General features: G+C 32.8%; 2 protein-coding genes across 2 annotated transcripts; one reads left to right on the top strand and one right to left on the bottom strand.

Moving 5' to 3' along the window:
* The first annotated feature begins 1,890 nt into the window (after positions 1 to 1,890).
* Positions 1,891 to 9,680, top strand: LOC146956922 (RING/FYVE/PHD zinc finger superfamily protein). Its single transcript, XM_085732609.1, has 8 exons — positions 1,891 to 3,187; positions 3,850 to 4,217; positions 5,172 to 6,251; positions 6,361 to 6,513; positions 6,658 to 7,012; positions 7,594 to 7,664; positions 7,773 to 7,895; positions 9,022 to 9,680. Exons 1-8 carry the CDS (start codon positions 2,152 to 2,154, stop codon positions 9,361 to 9,363), a joined length of 3,528 nt encoding a protein of 1,175 aa, XP_085588735.1. The 5' UTR covers positions 1,891 to 2,151; the 3' UTR covers positions 9,364 to 9,680.
* Positions 9,681 to 10,653: 973 nt separating this feature from the next.
* On the bottom strand, positions 10,654 to 16,374 carry LOC146956921 (putative lysophospholipase BODYGUARD 3). Its single transcript, XM_085732620.1, has 4 exons — positions 15,521 to 16,374; positions 14,597 to 14,925; positions 14,299 to 14,501; positions 10,654 to 11,224 (listed from the first exon to the last, which is right to left on the bottom strand). Exons 1-4 carry the CDS (start codon positions 16,137 to 16,139, stop codon positions 10,897 to 10,899), a joined length of 1,479 nt encoding a protein of 492 aa, XP_085588746.1. The 5' UTR covers positions 16,140 to 16,374; the 3' UTR covers positions 10,654 to 10,896.
* Between the last annotated feature and the right edge of the window lie 4,845 nt (positions 16,375 to 21,219).

Here is a 21,219-nt window from a genome sequence, read left to right as displayed (position 1 = left end):
TATAAGAGGTGCCTCATTGATATAATAGCGTGGAAACTAAAACTTAGAAATAATTTGGGCCTTTAAAACATAAACCGGTTTAAAGAACACGTTAAATTGCATCAAACTATTAGTTTGTTCATGATCAAGGAAAACATAAACTGATTCATGAAGTCAAGTTGCTTTGAAAATAATCATTTGCCTCCTATGATATCAAGTAATTTTCTAAAGTTGTTGATACCTAAAATATAATCTCAAATATATATAGTCATATAATTAATAAAATCACTTAAAAAATCAAGATAAAATTGAAGATTCACGAACATGGTTGTTGTTACCCTACTCCGCTTTGCTACTTTCACATATCTTTCTTTTAATATTCAAAGATATCACACTCATTTCATTTGTCCTATGACCCCATACAACCACCACCATGCCTACATTTCCCACACCATCAGTCTACCGCATCAAAGATTTTGGGTCGTTGGACAACAATATGGTAATAAGAAGAGGGAACAAAGAAGGAAATAAGAAGTATGGTCATTTTTTGGGATAAAAGGTAATACCTAGAACATTACGCCAAATGCGTAGCAAGACCAACGACAAGTACGGGTCAATAAAACATCAACCTTTACGATATACAGTTAAAACTCTATAAATTAATAATGTCAGGACATGAGAAATTTATTAATTTAGAGAGTTATTAATTTATCGATAAATTAATAATTATTAATTTAAAGAGTTTTTAAGTAATTATACTGTACATATCAAACAAAAAGGCAAATTAGTCTATGCCTCTTAGAATTACGTTGCAGCGAACCTTGAGACTCAACATAAATTAGTAACTACTGTGTTCATATGCATTGGAAATCAATAATGACTTTTGAAGTACAGTAAATGTAAACAAGAGGAACAAATGTGTTCAATGTATTCTTAATATTTTTTTCTTCAGTTTCTATGAATTATTAATTTATGATTTTCTTGGGACCGAAGATTATAAAGGGATCTCCCGAAAAATTATTATCTTATTATTTTATCGAGTTTTTCAATTTTTTACATTGGCCCAAGTCGGGACCGGACAAATTTGTTATTTTAGAGAGTTTATTAATTTACCGAGTATTAATTCAAAGAGTTTCTACTGTAGTTTGACCAAACACAAATACGACCACACAGTAAATATCCAACAAATTCTCAAACATAAATAAGGCGATATCATTGCAACAAAAGACAAGCCTAAAAAAGAACCCCAACAATCCAACGCAGAAACCCAGAAGAACCCTAAAACCCATGAAAAGTTTAAACCCTAACAACATCATCCTCGTTCCAAATTCGCCCTTTATTTTCAAAAACTTAATAAAATTTTATTCAAACCGAATCTAACCTTAACAATTAGGGTTTTCAAAGTGTCCCAAAATGTAGCTCGACCAAATTCGCCGCTCCTTTTCTCCACCACCCATGTTTCTCAGATTTTATAAATCGTCGAACCCTGCTCTATCACCCGCCTCCAAAATCAAGCCATAACGATCCACAATGAAAGACCAACATCAACAAACTCATAATCACTACTCCCTCCGGTCACATTTACAAGCAAAATACCACTTTTTAGGTTCATTCAACACCTAATGTATTTGGTCTATAATATATACCAAATACATTAGGCATTCAATGAACCTAAAAAGTGATTTTTTGCTTATAAATGTGACCGGAGGGAGTATTTTACAAAGCTTATCAGTAGATTCAACTTCAAATCTTCAAACCTCTATACTCTAGAAACACAGTCAAATCTCCTCCATTGAAACAAAGAGTGTTGAAGTGAGAAATAAGGGTGGGGTAAACATCATTATACATATCTATATACTCACCAAAGCCCAACCCAATGAAATAAATATAATAATCCATTTCAATTTCAACAACATAACCCGAAAAACACACTAGTTTGTTTTCAGCTTCACCTTCTCCCATGGATAGATAGATAAACACACACACATGCACGCGATCGGAAAATTTCTGAACCCTCGCATCACAACGCAATTTCTGAATATTCTACATGCTATAAGGTACACTTTCTTCAATTTCGCAAACCCTAAATTTCTCAATTAAACTCCAAATTTCGTAAATTAGGGTTTAGCAACAATTGCTTACAGAACAGATCGCGGCGGCGGTGGTGGGAGAATGAAAGGGCGATCGAATCGCCCGATGGATCCACCACCGGACGAATGGGTCGACGGTTCATGGACGGTGGACTGTATCTGCGGTGTCAATTTCGACGATGGCGAAGAGATGGTAAAGTGCGATGAATGTGACGTATGGGTTCACACGCGTTGTTCTCGTTACGTTAAAGGTGATGACATGTTCGCGTGTGACAAGTGTAAAGCGAAGAACAACCGTGTTGGAGCGGAGAACAATACCGAGGAAACTGAGGTTGCGCAGTTTCTTGTCGAGCTTCCGACAAAGACGATTTCTTTGGAGAGAAGGGGGAATGGTAATAGGAGTAATGGAATTGCTTCTTCTAGGGTTGCGTCGTGTTCGCGGAGGCCGTTTAAGCTTTGGACTGATATACCTATGGAAGAGAGGGTTCATGTTCAGGGGATACCTGGTGGGGATCCTGAGTTGTTTGAGGGGAAGACGGTGTCGTCGATTTTTGGACCGCAGTTGTGGAAATGTACCGGGTATGTTCCTAAGAAGTTTAGTTTTCAGTACAGGGAGTTTCCTTCTTGGTATGAGAATGAGAATGAAAATGATGATAAGGGGGTGCAAGAGAATGAGGATAATGGGGCTGGGGTGCTTTTGTCGTTGTCGAAAGAGGTTAATAATATGTTGGCGAAGTCGCCTGTTACGACTTTGGTTGATATGGGATCGAGGCAGGGTAAGAAGGGTTTTAAGGAAAGTGGAACGAGTAAGTTAGGGAAGGATCATATGCCGCGTGTCCATAATGCGGTTAAGAAGGAGAGGAATTTGCTTAGGCCGTTTGTTGTTCATTCGAGTAAGCGTGGGAAGGATGAATTATCGAAAGATAGGAGTGGGAAGAAGAAGCGGGTTAAAACTTCTGATAGAGAGGAGGTGGATATCAAGAAGAGGACTTCTGACAGAGAGGATGTTGATCCCAAGAGGAGGAGTTCTGATAGAGAGGATGTTAATCCCAAGAGGAGGACTTCTGATAGAGAGGATGTAGATCACAAGAGGAGGACTTCACATTCTTCTAAAGCAGGTTATTTGGTTTGATTTGATTTTGTTTTCTCTTTTCTGCAGTTTTACTATAAGTTTTGTCGTTCTTAATTTGGAGAATTGCTGAAATGTTAGTCTTGTCCTAGATAATAGATGTAACTTATAGGAGAATAAATATTAAAATAATCATGCAATAATTATCGGGTTTTATTTTTTCAACAGATGTTCATATAAGTTGAAATTAGGTTTTGTATTTTAATTTTTTCCGAAACTCTCGTCTAATTTATCTACGAAGATTTATAAACTCACAAGAACTTTTTTCAGTTACTAAACACGTTTTAATTGAGAAGCTGGTAGAAGTTAGAAGCAAATCGAAACTAGTCTTAGAACACTATCCCACTAAGTTAATGAAACCACAATTACAAAATGTGATTTAGTCAATATGTTGATTGCTAGGTTGTATGTGTAAAATAATTATCTTTCTTTTAGTAGTTGATTTTTGCCTTGAAATCCATATCCCTGTCGAGATCTCTGTCTTCATGATTTCCTCCTATTACAATTATTACTAGTTACTATGGACAAGTTATCTAATCTCGTTTCATTGTGCCTGTGGGCGAACGTTGTCAACAATTGGCAGTATTCCACGTCTTGCAACTTGATGCATGCTTGTTGACTTTCTCTTTTTCCTCTCATTTTGATTACTAGCATTTACACCCACCTGTGATGCAAAACAATTGGCATTTTATGGAGACAGAGGTCCGAAGGTTTTCAAGGATGACATTCGGAGCATAAAGAATAAGAACTTAAAAGACACAGTGGTTCAAGATCATATTTCTAATGATTCTTTTGCTGTGGGTACCACCATGGAGGTATCAAATAACAACTTGACAACTACCGAAGAGTCTTCAGAAGCGTTATATCCCAAAAAAACAAGGCGTAGTCATTCTGCTGGAGATGTATTAGCAGAAGAGAAGACTGGCAATAAAGTTCTTGAGATGCCGTCTAAGACTGATGATGCCGTTACATCAGTTCTAAAGCATACTTATCTTGAAAATGCCTCAGCTAAAAAGAAGGTATGTATTACTGACATTTTTGCAATCAAACTTGTCAAAATTTGGATAATTAAAATCCTATATTATGTCTGCATGTGTCAATTAGTAATATGCTGCCTGTACTTATTGCCTGCCCTACTATGCATTTAATAACGTAAATCATCAATATTGGCTGTGTGAGTTTTCTTGTATTATTGCAACGGTATGATCACTTCTATTTCAAGTGATAATCGACTATTATGGAAATTGCTATCTAGAGCTAAGAGCCTAAGACTGTGCATGATAAAGTGTGCTCAGTGTCCGATTATAAATTGATAATCAACCAAAGGGCCACAACTTTTAATATACTGAGACTTAAGGTTAGGTCTGTGCTTGATGAAGCATGCATTTCATACTTTTCCTCTTATATCCCAACACCCTTTTCTTCAACTATAATTTAAAGAAGGTTGTGGAATTTTCAGATGGTTTAAGAGAGGCTCGCAGGGCTTTAATCGTGGCTATGATTTGAAGTAATTTGAGCAGATTGCACAAATGAATGGTGTGCTTGTATCTATCTAGAATAACAGTCGATAACAAATTCTAGGTTTTAAAATACGACAATCTATACTCTTTTTTGGTGTTAGAGATTAGTCTAGACTTAAATCGCGGAGAAAACATGTGGAAGAGTTTGGTAAATGAATTGGGAAATAAAACATAAGAAAACTTCTTTGTTTATCAGATACTATGCTAGAATGGCAAGCCTTTACTTTCTTCCATCCCTCCATCTTTTTTGAAACTTGGGGCTCGCAATCATGCCTAAATATGCGATACTTTAAATTTCAGCTTGGGAGCTTTCAGGTTTTTTGCTAGGGTTTTTGCATATTTTCTTACTAGGTTTATCATGCATAGCTTTACGGATGTTTTGTCTTGTCTTTTATGCCTTTAGACTTCGTCTCACACTATATTGTGATGACATTTCTTGCTTCTACAAACAAGGGCGGAGATTGCTTGGAAGCTAATAATGTGGATGAAACTTTAGCAGCAAGAAGCCCTATGAGTCCTCAGACAGAAGATCCTCGTGGTTCTGCACCAGAACATATGGAAAAGCAAGTTTCTCAAGATATTGACTGTAACCAGCATCCAAGCTCTGGACAATGCAAAGTTAAGGCGAAGAGAGAAGATGACAAAGACAAGTTTAAGCACTCTAAGTTTCATTTTTCGTCTATCAGTGATCTTAAAAACAATGGAAAGTCATCTGATCCCACATCTGATATTGGTAAAGTGAATGATGCTGCAGTTCCCAGCTTACCTTTATGTGTAAATAAGGTGGGTGATGTTGGCATATCATCAGAAGTACTCCCTGATAGTCATACCAATGAACTACCTGGTAATTTTTCTCATGGAAAAGAAGTCGAGGGATCTGAAGGTTCCTTTGAAACACAAAAGGGATTCTCAGAAACAAAAGATGGTATGGACTCTGCTAAGAATCCATCAAAATCTGAAGCACTTGAATGTCAAAGTAAAATGCTAGCTTCTGTCCGAAAGACGTCTCCAACTTCATCAATCATGAACTGCAAATCACCAAGCCAGGACTTCAAATCTGAAGATACTGAAACTGCTAATCCTTTTACAAAGCATGGAGCTAAAGCTGACCATAACATTCATACAAAGAATGGAAGTTGTACGAATGATGGTGCAAGGGATGAAATTCCAAGGAAGTATGTAAGAGAGCGTCCAAGATCCTCTTCAAAATCCTCTTTACATTCAAGCCAGAGTACGCAAAATTCTGTTCCAAAGCAAGCAAATCCAGATGTGAGAGATTCTGTTCATTGTTCGTTATCTAAACCATCCCTGGGTCACCAGACTCCAAGTGTCGTTGGTTCTAGTGAGACTAATGCATCAATGCACCATCAAAAAGGATTGCAAGCGCAGAGTAAAACTTCATCTTTAGTGCCACAGAAAGCTGAAAGGCTTAATCAAACAAATACCCATTCTTCCTCTAAGTTGAACCAGAGCCACACACCATCATTGAATCCTTCTCCAACATTAAATTCTTCAATGCTGAGTGATGAAGAGGTATGGACTGGACTTCTAGTTTTCTTATTAAGTTTGAAAAATGTTTCTCCTATAGAATGTCCTTGTTTTTTTCTCTTTTAATTCATTTTTGTGTTTTATTTATTGGCAGCTAGCTTTGCTATTGCATCAAGAACTGAATAGTTCACCTCGTGTACCACGGGTACCCCGTGCACGCCAAACAGGTAGCTTGCCACAAACAGGTACCAGTGCTACAAACATGCTAATGAAGCGAGCATCGGTTGGAGGAAAGGATAACTATTTGGTAGGAATTTGTTCCATCAACTAAAAATGATACACATGATTTCATATATGAATTCAATTTCTAGAGTTTTTGCAAGTTTTCACGATAATATTGGTCAATATATCTCCATAATAGTGGTGACTTATTATATGGTCATATGCACAGGTATCTAAAAGAAAATACAAGGATGCAACTAGAGATGGGTTTTGCAGTTCTCGTGAACCAGAAGACGAAGCTAAACGGATAGAGAAGGAGAAGGGTCAATCATCATCTGATCAGAGAAAACAAGACACAGCGTATGTGGAAGAAGCTTCTGTAAAGGAAGAAGGAGGCCGTACATGTGTGACAGCTGCAAACTCTATTACAAACAACGTTGTTTCCACAACCCCTGCCATTGCAAACAGCGGTTCACCTTCCCCCCGTGAGGATCGAAGTTTGTCATCAATGAGGAACTCTCCGAGGAATATATCTGATGATGATACAGCAACTGCTGGAAGGCCAGTTCATCACACCTTACCTGGTAGCTTCCTTTCAGGGATACATTGACTTCTCTTTTTGTGTTTGTTTATATTTTTATTTTTAAACCATTCTATATTCGCATGTTATAAGTATAGGATTGATTATTGTTGGTTAATAAAACATTGAACAACAACAACAACGGCAACAACCAAGCCTTATCCCACTAAGTGGGGTCGGCTACATGGATCAAATGACGCCATAGTGTTCTATCGAAAACCATATTTGAATCCAACTCATTGACCTCTAAATCTTTTCTAATAAAACATTGACTTAAAAAAAATATTTATTTAGTCTCATGGCTTTTAAAATTCATGCATGAACCTTAAGCTTCGGGTTCAGTTTCAATACCTTGAGTGCTACATGAAATTTTTATAAAAAAATTACTTCTCTATAGTTGATAGGTTGTGCCATATGTGCATCTAGGTTTCGGCATGGTTAGCTCTTGTAATTTGTAGGTAGGCAAACACCGAAACCTGTGTTATTATAAATTTTCTCTTGCAAAATAAATAGAAAAATAACCGGTGCTTATGTATTGGGAAATTTGTGGATAGTTTCTTACTATATACACGTATTCAAGTGCAGGCTTAATCAATGAGATAATGAGCAAGGGCAGGCGCATGACATACGAAGAACTCTGCAGTGCTGTGCTACCGGTATGGTTCTTTATCAATGTTGTTTTTGAGGTTCCTACTTTTGTTTTTTATTGTGACAGGTTGAAATAGGTTGCCATGAACATGTTCATTTCTTTTTAATTGTCACAGCACTGGCCCAACTTAAGAAAACATAATGGAGAGCGATATGCATATGCAAGTCCCTCCCAAGCTGTTCTTGATTGTTTGAGGAACCGACATGAATGGGCAAGGTTGGTTGATCGCGGTCCAAAGGTACGTATGTGTAATTTGATAATCCCGCTTGAGCTGTCTATTGTTTACTGAATCATAATTAAGATTTCATTTTCAAAAACCTACCAACTCAAGGAGGATTGAATTATTGTTTGCGACTAACCAAATTATGCCAACAAGTTTGGGGCAGAATCCTGTCACTTTTCATGATTGCCACAAATCATTTGTCTTTAGCCAGGAATTGCTTTTTTGGTTATATTATTCCATTCTCTGACCATAAGAAACTAGTCTATTTTTTAAATTTATGTTTGTGTCCGATTTGTTTTCTATCTGAAGATAATCATGAATTTTGATTATACAAAATGGCCAGTGGGAACTAATGGATATATGACCTTAAACTGTATTTGTCTTCCATGTGTAACCTACTTGTATGTTTCTGAGTCCAACCAATTTTAAGATCTGCTTTCATGTTAAAGGATTTAAATTCATTGCAGACAATATGTTTTGACATATTGCCTTTACTTGATCGGAAAAGATAATTTGTAGTTATAAATTGATGCAGAAAAATAGAATACATCCTCCTCCCTTATAGAATAGACGGGAAGTAAAGCGCAGGGAGATTATCTAGACCCCTACAAAAATAGGAAGTTACCTATATCTTGTCAATATTTACAAATATTATTGAGTTGTGGAATCAGTTTGTAGTAAATGCAAGTAAGACAACCTCTAAATAGATCCATTATGGATCCAACCCTTCCTATCTTTGCTGTCCTATTATCTATGAGTTGGAAATTGAACTTCTTTTGACTCCTTTAAGATCATTAAGACCCATAGACTGACCAGGTCTAGGTTTGGTGAAATAATTACTGTTATCCGCAAAAAAATATGTGGGTTTCTAATTTGTGGGGGAACCCCAGAAGTCCAATACAGAGGAATAGATGATTTTTGTGGGCTACTGGTAGTGAATATCATTGTACTTTGTAACAATATTCTCTTGCGTAATTCCATTCAGTTGTAATATATTTAGTAGAAGCTCTTTTTTTTATTCATTTGGTCATTCCTTTGCAGTGTGGCCTGGTTTTTTGTTGTTGTCTACTCTGTTGTTACATTGCCACTCTATTTACTGTCTTGAAAGGTTTCAATCTGAACATGAATCACAATATTTCAGACAAATACTAGGAAAAGGCGTAGTAAGCTGGATACTGAAGAATCTGAAGATAATGGATATGACAAAGGTAAATCTGCAAAAGAGACTGATGGGAAGAACTTTGAGTTGCAAAAAGAAGAGTTCCCTAAAGGCAAGCGTAAAGCCCGAAAACGCAGGCGGCTGGCTCTTCAGGGAAGAGCAGTAAAGGATGTCAGGAGACAAAAAGGCGACTCACTAACTGGTGAGGACGTCGGTCCATTCTCCAATACTAGTGAAGGGAGTTTGTTTAGTGAGGATGAAGTTCAAGTTGACAGAATAGGTCCAGCAGGAAGTACATCAGATGATGAGACGGGGAGTGCTTAATTTCTTCAGGTGGCTAAATATCTAATTGGGTTTATTCTTGCAGTAATTTGCACTTCTTGGCTTTAAATCGAACAAAGTATTTTCTGTCTGAGTCTGTCAAGTGGGGGGAGTTGCACTGCGGTACTAATGATGTAGCATTGTATTAGTAGTGTACATAGTTTCAATAGTATATAGTGTATCCTTTTCAAGCATGAGACAACCGTGTAGATTTTGTAGAATCTGTAACTTGTAAGTTATTCGAAGGTTCAGTTAGGGACAAAAAAGAATGTACAATTGGCTTTGATTACTAATGTAGAATCATAAACATTTCTTAACAATTGTGGTACTTGTGCGAAGGACATGTCACTGATCGGTTGCTGTTATTTGATTCAATGATTAACATGTGATAGATAAGTCACTTATGATTAAGATGTGATAGACAAAGTCACATGAAACTACAACAGAGGTTTATAAGTAGATAAGAAAGTAGATAAGAATCAAACCGTTTGTTTGTAAACATAATACCCGACAGAGAAAAGAAATTAGTGGATTGGAAGCTGACAACATAACAAGTGAAATAGTAGCATCCATTATCATGATGATAATGGACGGTTGGTGAAAGTTCCTCATAATCTGAACCAATACTGTCTATGAATTGAATGATCAAGTTCAAGTGATGCTTGTTATTTTTTATAGAAAATAATCTGTGTTGGGGAAATTTTAAAAGCAAAAGATTTCATCACAATGTTGGGCAAATGAGAAAATTCAACTTATTTAGGCTTTTGGAAAAAATATCATGAATATATATGACTGAAAACATGCCATAATATTACTGTTTTTAGCGATGATAAGTTTCAGTGATAAATGACACCGCTGTTGCTATTTTATGACAAGAAAATAATTTGTCGGTGTTTTTATTCACCTACCTCACCAGATTTTCCATATTAAAATCTCACCTTTCTCTTCTCTATTCAAATTCATCACATCCTCTTAGTTGAACCGAACACAGATATTTTAAACCCACTTAATGTCATTATATTATATTTATTTATATTTCCAATTGAAGTATGTGATAAAAGAGTTGGAGATTCTGGTTACAAATTTAGACGAATGGAAAAAAACTAATATAACAATTATTCAATTTTCATTCAAACAAAAAATTATTTCCTCTTCGATGGTGTTTCCCACAAGTGATAGTTTTTGTGTATCATCCTTTATTTAATCTTATAAATGAAAACAACACATAAATTGGAGCACTATTTTTATATTAAAAAAAAATCAATAATAAAAAAAAAACAAAACAGATGAAAGTATGATTTAAATAGTGCAATGATTGCACATTGGTATTTTATTTAATTTTGTGAACCAAAGTATGAATAAGTGATATGTGCTTCCTTTTTTTTTTTTGCTTAATTTTTTTTTTTGTAAGCAAGTGATATGTGATTTATGAGAAAAGATACAAACAAGTACACTTGAGTTGACATAGACAAAAGTTAACACAGAAATTTGTTCAAGAACTGCTCTAGACACAAAACATCTCCAGCTTAATTCTCTCTAATTGTCATTGGTAGAGTTCCAAATCTCCTCTAATTCTCTAGCAAAATCTTTCTGTCTTCCAACAACAATGGTTATATGATCTTTATCATCAATAACTCTAAGTTGTGCTCGAGGAATTCTCTTTTGTACCTCATAGCTACACTCAAGTGGAATAACATCATCATTTTTACCATGAATTATAGTAACTTTACAATTTGGATTTTCTTTGACTGTTTCCAAATATGATCCAATTTTTGAAGCTGTTCCACATATGATATTATGTAGTGTATGCCACGCTGCATTATGGGTGTGACTAAAGAATCCTTCAAGCAAGAAAGTCCTGACCCTATTGAAAGAAAATATTTAATACGAAACTTTAGATTAGATAAAAAGTCTCTATCATTCATCACTTAACACAACACTTGAAATGAATTTCATTTATGGCCAACAATACAAGAATAAATTAAAGGGTGAAAAATGAATGCAACTTTAAAATCATCTGACTCCATCCACTATCCTCAGTTGCTGACACATTTGACTTAGGCTCCCCAAGCTGGGAGGGGTGCAAGTATTAAATTATGTCAGCAACTCAGCGTTGTACCCCTAAACTAATGTGGCTTAGTCAAACAATAATAAAGAAAAAACAGTACAAAAATCATGTGGACCACCACAATAGTTCTACTGTTAAACATGATTTTACAAATTTGATTTTTTTTTACTCATTTTGTCTTGTCTCCTTTATAAATGTTACAACAGTACTTTTTTTTTGTTGAAGGAAGTTACAACAGTACTTAAAATACAGTAAAGACAATACTACCTCCGTTCCTTTTTAATTGTCACATTTTGACGTTTTACACAAACCAAGACAATCAATAAATGTTGCTACTTTTGATACAATAATTTCTATATTTACGATAATAACCTTATTTATCATTACATATATTTCTCTCTCAACAATAATAAATAAGGGTAATATTAGTAAAATAACATTTAATGTTGCATTGAACTATGTAAAGTGACACTTAAATAGGAACAAAAAAATTCTCCAAAAGTGACACTTAAAAAGGAACGGAGGGAGTATTTATTAAATTTTTTAAGGGAAATGTTAACTTGTGCCCTAAGGGCACAAGTTAATGAATCAAAATTAGAAATTATTTATTAGAATGTGTGAATTTCATTTAATCTTTAACTTTTTAATGAATTGAATGAACACAATTTTAAAGAATATTTCCTATTTTGGTTTTCTTAACATGTGCCCCAAGAGCACAAGTTAACACCACCCATTTTTTAATTATACCCTCATTTAACATGTTAGTTCACCTAACTATACTAGAGTACTACTACTTTTAACTATTTCAATTAATATAACAGATATTACTTGAATGACAATTATGTATAACAAGACAACGTGAGTTCAAAAGTGTATTCTAAAATATATTTATAATAATAAGGTATACAGATATTTTTATTACATAAGGTAAATGATCATGTAAGTGCCCGTTTGGTTCAGCTTTGAATATAATTGATTCTGAGAGAATTGATTCTGATATAATTGATTCTGACAGAATTGATTCTGAGAGAACTGATTTATGTTTGGATACAATTATGTAGAATTGATTAAACAAAATGATTTATGTTTGGATGCAATTATGTAGAATTGCTTTTGAATGTATAATTACTAAAATAGACATAGCTAAAGGAGAATTGATAAAGAATGAGAATTGATAAAGGGCAATAAAGTAAAATAACATGTTGTAATAATAAAATATACAAACCTATACACGTTGTTCAAGGAGAATTGATTCTAGAAAAGCTAGAAGCTAGGATTTGTAGCTTCATGGAGAATTGCTTTTGGATGACAAAAGCAATTCTGAAAAGCTGAACCAAACACGTTGTTTTTGGCTAGAATTGCTTTTGGCACTGTAGAGAATTGATTTTGGGCTAGAATTGATTCTCAGAAGCCAAACCAAACATGCCCTAAATAGAAATTTGAGAATATGTGGTCTATGATTTGATCATATGAGAAATAAAACGATGTCATGCGGTGGTGCCTACTTTCTTAAAAAGAATTGAGAAAGACGTGACTTGTGAGTTGTGACTCGAGAATTAAAATTTGACAGCATTCAATTTCTTTTATTTTTTATACTCATATGAAAAAGACTGGCTCAAAACAACTCAACCAAATCCAACTGTGATTTATGGTGGCATCTACCACCACTGATTTTTTAGGGGAAATATATTTATTTTTGTGTGAGTAGGATATATTTTGTGTGAGTATGCGTTTGGATCTATGTATTAAGGGAAAGTATTTTTTTTGCCAAAAACAGAAAGTATAAAAATATATTTAAAAGTAAATGTTAATATTTGAAAGAATATGGGAATACAATTTTATACAAGTAGACAAATACATTACTTATAAGAAAACACTTAAAAGAGAGGACCATCAAATTGTATAAGAAAAAAAGAAGGATTTGAGACTTCTCATTTTTATTGGTGGTGTCCGGGGTTCAAAGGATTTGCGATTTCTCCTTGAACTTACATTATTGCGTTTAAAATATGTTTATTTCTTTTCATGTTAAGCGAGTAATATGGAATATGGCAAATAATACTAGTAGTAATTTTTTTTTTTAGAGGAATACTAGTAGTAATTTTTTTTCTTTAGAGGTAGTTCTAGTAGTAGTATATTTTTCCACCTATTTTTTCCCCAATAAATCTTAAGAATAAATTGTACTAGTACTGTTTTTCACGTTCTACGAAGGAATTCAGATTGCATTTATTCTTATACCAAAGAAAACTGCATTTGTTCGTACCTAATAACAATTCTGAACCAATAAATATATAGCTAAAAAAAGTACATGTACTTATTATTTCAAATGTTTATTTTTTTCTGACAAAAATTTCAAATGTTTATTTTAGATTTATGATAAATGTATGTCTGAGAAAACAAAAAATGTAAATTTTTCTAAATTGATTTGATATATATTTTTTTCTTTCAGAATGTGTAGGAGTAACATTGTTATGAAGTTTTATCATGTTACAAAATTAATATACGAGTCTTATTAAAAAAAAATAGGAATGAGTTAGTACTCAAATAATTGTTTAGATATATTAAGTCACCCGTTTATTGTACCAAAAATAAGAAAAAGGTAAAAAAACCAGATACATGTAGGGTCTTGATAAAATACCAAGAAAAAATGTGTTAGTCAAAAGAGGGACACCTAAAAAGGGAAGAGTGAGGAATCAAATAATTACGTTTGCTTTCTTGCTTGAGAAGTTGCAAAAATAAAACATACATATAGTGAATGTTTGATATTGCGATGAGTCGATATCATAGTTTGTTTACTGTGATATTGACCAATACACCGTTATACCAAACATACACATAGAGAAACAAAACAAAAGCGAGGTGTGTGAGTTTACCTGTTTCGAGTGATAAGTTTGGTGAGAAATATCCACAAACGATGGTTCTTGCAAATGAGGAAACAAATCATCCTAGTTATGTGCTCATACCAACAAACCAACGACGATCCAAACGCCATCGGTGGCCACACGCGGCGCGGCGCAATTTGCCTCATCACATACTGTGTCGCTTGTGCTTCACCCTTAGGTACAGGATAGTAAGGCTATAACACAAAAATATTAAAAATTAACATAAGATCAAGGATTGAACATTGCATAATATATACAGTGGCGGAGGGAAGTTAATTATTCGACTTACTGGTGCAAGCAAGGTAATAGATTTGACATATTGAGGGTATTTAGCTGCAAGTGCTAGAGCTAAAATTGATCCCAAGGAATGGGCCACAATGTGGAAAGATTTAACTTTGTGGGCCTCCAAAACAGATTTCTCAATCATATCTAAGTGTTCTCTTAATGTGTACAAAGATTCACTTGGCTTAGGACTCTTCCCAAAACCTAGCAAATCAACTGCAAATAACCGATAACTTGATTTTGCTACACTTGAAAAATTTGGGAACAATGTTTCTGTCCAAAATAGTGATGATGAAATGAATCCATGAATAAACAACACATCTTCTTTAACTTCACCTGTTCATCATAATGTATAAGTCATTTTTCCACATTAATTAACAAGAGTTTGGTCACATTTTTACTTTACATTTTATGGAAATACATAAAATTTTACACGGACATCTAACTAGAAATTTTTATTTTTCTGTCATAGTACATCAATTTTACAATGCTGCAAAAATAAGGTGACGTGGCAAAATAATATATTTTCATTTAATGTCATCATAAAATATAATTTATGTTAATGTTTTATCATTTAAATCCTTTTTTGATAAAAAAATATATAAAAAGAAACAAGAGTTTGTTGGGTCATGAAGGAAGTTTGTGAGATCATACTTTTAAGAAATCATACAAGTGTGATTAGACATTACATATTCACACAAAATCGTAGACATTGAACATATAAATCTTTTCATTTGTATATCGTTCAACATCTACTTTAAAAGAAAAACAAAATTCTAATCAAGATATAAAAAAACCTTCATCACCACATTATAAATCGCAAACTCAATTTTTTTTTTTGTGTTTGCGACTACAGTAGTCGCATTTGACTGTGATTCTCCGCAATATCAAGATTTAGAAAAAAAATATGTAGTGAAATGTAAATTTTTACCTGAGGTGGGGTATTGAGATTTAACATAGAGAATGGATTTACTAGAAGCGTCATTCCAAGAAATACATTCTTTACAATCACAATCCGACCATCTATGTTGAACATCTTGTTTTCCAATTTTACCTTGAAGCATTTCCACAATAGTTGTATTCACTGTAAAACTAGAACAACGTGATCTCTTAGATTGATGAAGAACAGGATCTTCCAACTTAAACCTTTTTAACTCATTCATAGTTAACCTCGAAACCTCAGACACCAAACTAGGACGAGAATAAAGTGTGTCGGAAATATCTTCCAAATGTAACTTTGTTGAACTAAGTGAAACTATTTTGGATTCACCTCCTTGTTCCGAAACCAAGATTTTTCCACTACATGTTATTGCTTCTTTTGCTGCTGAAGATGAACAATAACATGGTCTCCATTCAGATTCAACTAACATATCAACCGATTTGAAGAGAAAACATAGAAGAAAATCAACTAGGTCAAGGAAACAAAACACTATGAAACTTATTGCTTCATTCACAAATCTTCCACTCATTGTTAAAACGGATCTACTTTTTCCCATTACACTACTCATTTCTTGTATATTTCCTTTGCTTTTGCATGCAAAGAAAATCATACAAACAATAATGAAGAAAATGATGATGTAAAAATGTTAAATAAATAGGGTTTTGAATATAGAAATTGTCAACAATGTTACTAAAATTTGGAAAAATGTAAATGAACAAGAAAATAAGGATGTTTGGAGAAAATTTTGTTTAAAGATTATAGGAGAAGTGTGTGTAGTAGTAATAGGGGGGGTGATGAAAGCGTGTGGTATTGGCTCTCTTAAATTGAAACTTTAACACAAAAACAGAAAGAAAGAGAGAGAGAACACAGTTAAATGGAAGTTATTGATTGTTTCATTTAACAGCATTTGTTGGCCAAGAAGAAATGAAAGTAGTTGGTTGTTGAACCTATATGAAGAGAAAGAGAAATGAAGAAGCTAATATTTCTTTTTCTTTTTGCCAAAATATTTGTTAGCGAGATATATCTTAGGGTAAAGAATTCATCACATATATATAACAAAAAAAATAGGACACTTTTCCTACTTGTATGAAGCAAGTCACATTCTTGCCCATACGAAATTATCGCCACCATTTTCCATCTTACTTCATCCGTCTTACTATACAACTCACCCTACCCCATTAATTAATGTGTGTACAATATTTTAGTAGCAAAGAAAAAAAAACAAAATTATTAAATGAGAATATAATAATGAGTAGTGTCTTTTTTATCAAAAAAATACTAATAATGACTAGTGTCTGTGTCCTGTAAATATCCTTCAGTTAAAGAATTTAATATAATTTATCGGACATTCTTAATAATTTGTTTATGACTGTCCTACCGTACTTACTCTATAAACCGGTCTGGTCTAATAATAATTTTGAATAGGAGGTAAGTGAAAAGATAGATCAAATTTTAATATATGAGACATCTTTAGTTTGCATATTAAATCTTTTTGTTTATAAAATATAAGTAATGATATTTGAACAACCATTTGAGACAATTTTTGTGACAACTTTTTTTTTTCTTCCCTTTTTATTGATTGTACAAATATCATGTTTATAAAAATATTGTTATGTTGGTAGGCTAAAACAAGAGTTTTAGTAGTCTTACGCTTGGGGCGACCCTCAAATGATGATTTAACATTTTAATTAGATGTAACATTAATTAGTTAAACTAGTTAGTTATTGTTCTTCTCATTGTTTTTTTTTTGTCAAGTAGTCTACTCACTATAAATTAAACCTTTAAGGTGAAAAAGTGAGGAATGCGGAGTTCGAACCCCAACCCTCGCATATCGCAATGCCCTTACCAACTAAACTATACTTACAATCTTTAAAAAAAAAAACTGAGCTATGCTTGCAAGAACTAATTCTCATTGACATTTTAATTTCTAAATTTATAAAAAAAATGAATGGTTAAACATATATACTATATATTTGTGTCTCTTTAGTTTTATCAGTATTTTACTCCATTTTTATATATAAAATGAGCTCCATCAAATTATGTAGTTTCTATATATAAAATGTTAAATCCGTTTTAAGTTCCTATAAATATATCAAATTTTGTTTGATTGTATCAAATTTACCATCCATCATCATGATTTTCATTTTAATTTTCGCTTATTAACTAGTTACAAACCCGTGCTTCGCACGGGGGTTCAGTAACGTATTTGACAAAATATTATATTGGAAGGATAGATTGTGAAATGACAAATAATTATAAACCATAATACAATATTTAGAGTACTTTTGCATTACGGATTACAAAATTAAATCTTTAAAATGGTTTGATCACAAGTAACAAATGAAAACATATTTTTTCAGCGGTAGAAACACTTTTCCAGTAATAATTGATATCTATCTATAAACCAATGAAAACCCTATTACCAAAGCTGCCTGATTTATATCATTTTGACTTTCAGCTTCAACATATATAAATCATTTCACATGATCTACAGCAAAGACAGATATTAACTGCAATTTAGTATCCAGTTCTTTCAGGCGAACAAACTTCTGCATCAGATAGATAGCTGAAAGTCTCTCTACCTAATTTATATCATTTTGTGTTTTAGCTTCAACGTATATAAATCTTTTAACATTATCTACAACAAAGGCTAGGGATGTCAATGGATACCCATGGATACGGATAATATGATACCCGTCTCCGCCCCGTTGGATAAGTATAATACCCGTGCCCGCCCCGTATCCTCGTGGGTACTCACTATACGGGTACCCGTGGGTATTGAGGTATCCATGGGTACCCATGGAGTTTTGAATTTATTTATTTTTTGGTACAAATAATAACTTTTTTTAATTACCAAAAAACTTCAACTTTTAAACATCCATACATAATCCACTCAAAATTTCATAAATCATACATAATTCATAGAAAATTCATGATTCTTATATAATCTATATGTTTTATGATGTGAATTGAAGTGGAAACGGTGAACTTAATAAGATGAATTAAAAAAATTTAAAATAAAAATAGGTTATTATTGAGGATTTTTAGGTGGGGGGTAAAATTTTCTTCAATAAGGTACCAACTTTAAGTAATAAGATATGATATATAAAGATATATTAGTAATTTACTTAATTTATTATCGGGTATGGGTACCCGTAGGTATGGATACAATCCAATCCGTGTCTGTGTCCATATAATAATGGGTAGTCAAATACCCGTTTATTATACCCGTGGATACCAGTTTAGCTACCCGCTCCATACCCGTGACGGATTTTACCCACGGGTACCCGTGGACATGGGTATTTTTGCCACCCCTAGCAAAGGCAGATATTAACTGCAATTTAGTACCACGTATATAAATTCTTTCACATGATCTACAACAAAGATAGATAGTAACTGCAATTTAGTATCCATTCCTTTCAGGTGAACAAACTTCTGAATCAGACAGATAGTTGAATGCCTCTCTACTTGATTTATATCATTTTTCCTTTCAGTTTCAACGTATATAAATCATTTCACATGATCTACAGCAAAGACAGATATTAACTGAAATTTAGTATCGAGTCCTTTCATGTGAATTATACGCACTTTTAAAAACTTGTTTTAAAGGAGAGATGTTCAAATTACGGAATATTACCATTCTTCGTAAATTTGAGAATGAAGTTCGCATAATCCAAATATTTGTGATGCATGGTTTAAGGCATGGGGTTCAGTAACGTATTTTGTAAAAAAATTGTTCCGAAGGAAAAATGAACAAATTAATGAATATTGCACAAAAATTAAAAAACTTTATCAAAATATTTATGAAAGCTTTATCAAGAGCAGGAAAACATCATAAATTACATAATAGTTAAAATTATAAAAGTGAGCGCTACTGTCATAGAGTTACCAAAAAGGGATTAACACCAATATTTACATGACACAAAATGAACGAAAGAAACACAATAAACTCTTTAGCGTCTTGTGTAGGAACTTGGTTATTAATATTTTGACCGTTAAAAAATAAAAAATCTCTTTGACGTCAAAAAAGTAATATCAACTGAGCAATATTCAGTCTCTTCACATATGCTTAGTAATATTCAGTCTGGAAGATTACATTGAAAGGATAGATGGTAAAATGACGGATAATTGTGAATCATTGTAATATGTCAAAATATAAACCTTAAAAACCATGAACCATCAACTTAGTTTTAAATAGTTAAAACTAAAAAATTGTAAAATAGTTAAAAGTTTTTAAAAATATAAAAATTGGAAAATAGTTAAAAAAATTGGTGAGGTAGCACTCAACCAAGCAACGCTAAAAAAATTATATGCATTAGCGTAACAAAAAAACAGACAGACGGACATAAAATATTACTCTAAACGTTAATGTGTGTATATATTCGCGAGGTTGAAGAAAGGAGATAAAAATATCTGGGATCATTGAATGACAGCGTGAATAAAAATATTTGTGAGATTGTGATGATTAAACGATATTGAAATTAAATATATAAGTGATAAAAAGATAATAAAATTCCTTTGAAAAAAAGGTAATAAAATTAAATGGAATCTCCTTAAAAAATTAATGGAACGGTTAAAAAAAATAAAGTTAAATGGAAGAAAAAAACATATTGAAATATAATATTAAAAAATAAAGAAAAAGTTCCCGGCGTGAGTTGAAAAGAGGTAGTTTTTTAAAGTAACATTCAACAGCTTCTGGTCAAAGCTCATTCCATTCAATTTTATGCGTTCAAAAAAAGTACTTTTTTTAGTAAGTACTTAATTGATATTGTATTCGGCCTAACTTCTCCTTAAAAATGTAGAGAAGTTTGTAAAAAGTCGGGTCAAACGATACCTTAATCTCCCACAACGGCAATGTAGAAGCAATTGAATTTGGGAGGAAAAATTGAAAAATAGTGAAAAATATAAAAATTGGAAAATAATTAAATGTTATTAAAAATATAAAAATAAGAAAATAATTAAAAAAATTGGTTAGGGGCAAAAATGGAAATTCATAGGCCAAACCTTAAAAAAAAAACCACTTCCAATAATTGAATTACCAAAATGCCCCTCATAGGGGTAAATTGGTAATTTCAACGGACATTTCCTTTCTTATATATATATATATATATATATATATATATATATATATATATATATATATATATATATATATATATATATATATAAGTAGATGTCATCTATATTTTCTTGTATTTATTGCAATCTGTTTCTGCCACATGAGCTCCATGCCTATAGTAAGGCCCCAATTTACCACCGTTTTCATTTGTTTCTCAATGGCAATATTTTCAAGACTCTGTCCGACTTAGTTGCGGGACTTTAATGTATCAAAGAATAATCATGTCCCACATAATTACATTTATTTGTTTACGTGGAATATAAAATTTAAAAAAGTTGAAATTCTAGTCATATTGATTTTTCTTTTGAGGGGATATATACTAGTACTAGTATTGATAAAAAGTCTTGTATTATAGTAGTAGTACTATTTTAAATGTTTTTAACCCCTTTTTTTTGATCACATTCCAAAAACATTCTTTTTGATTGATCTACTTTTCAAAAGATTATTACACTTTTAAAGTGATATATTTGAAGTACATTTTGATTGATTCATGTAAATATAGAATTATAGTATGTTACTGAGATACAGATCAAAATTAACACTCTTCAATAAAAATGTCAATCTTTAATGT

This window comes from Medicago sativa, chromosome 1 (genome assembly GCF_051527215.1).
Source record: "Medicago sativa cultivar Bolivia chromosome 1, Bolivia_mono, whole genome shotgun sequence".
NCBI classification, from domain to species: domain Eukaryota; kingdom Viridiplantae; phylum Streptophyta; class Magnoliopsida; order Fabales; family Fabaceae; genus Medicago; species Medicago sativa.
This window is presented reverse-complemented; position numbering and strand designations above follow the sequence as displayed.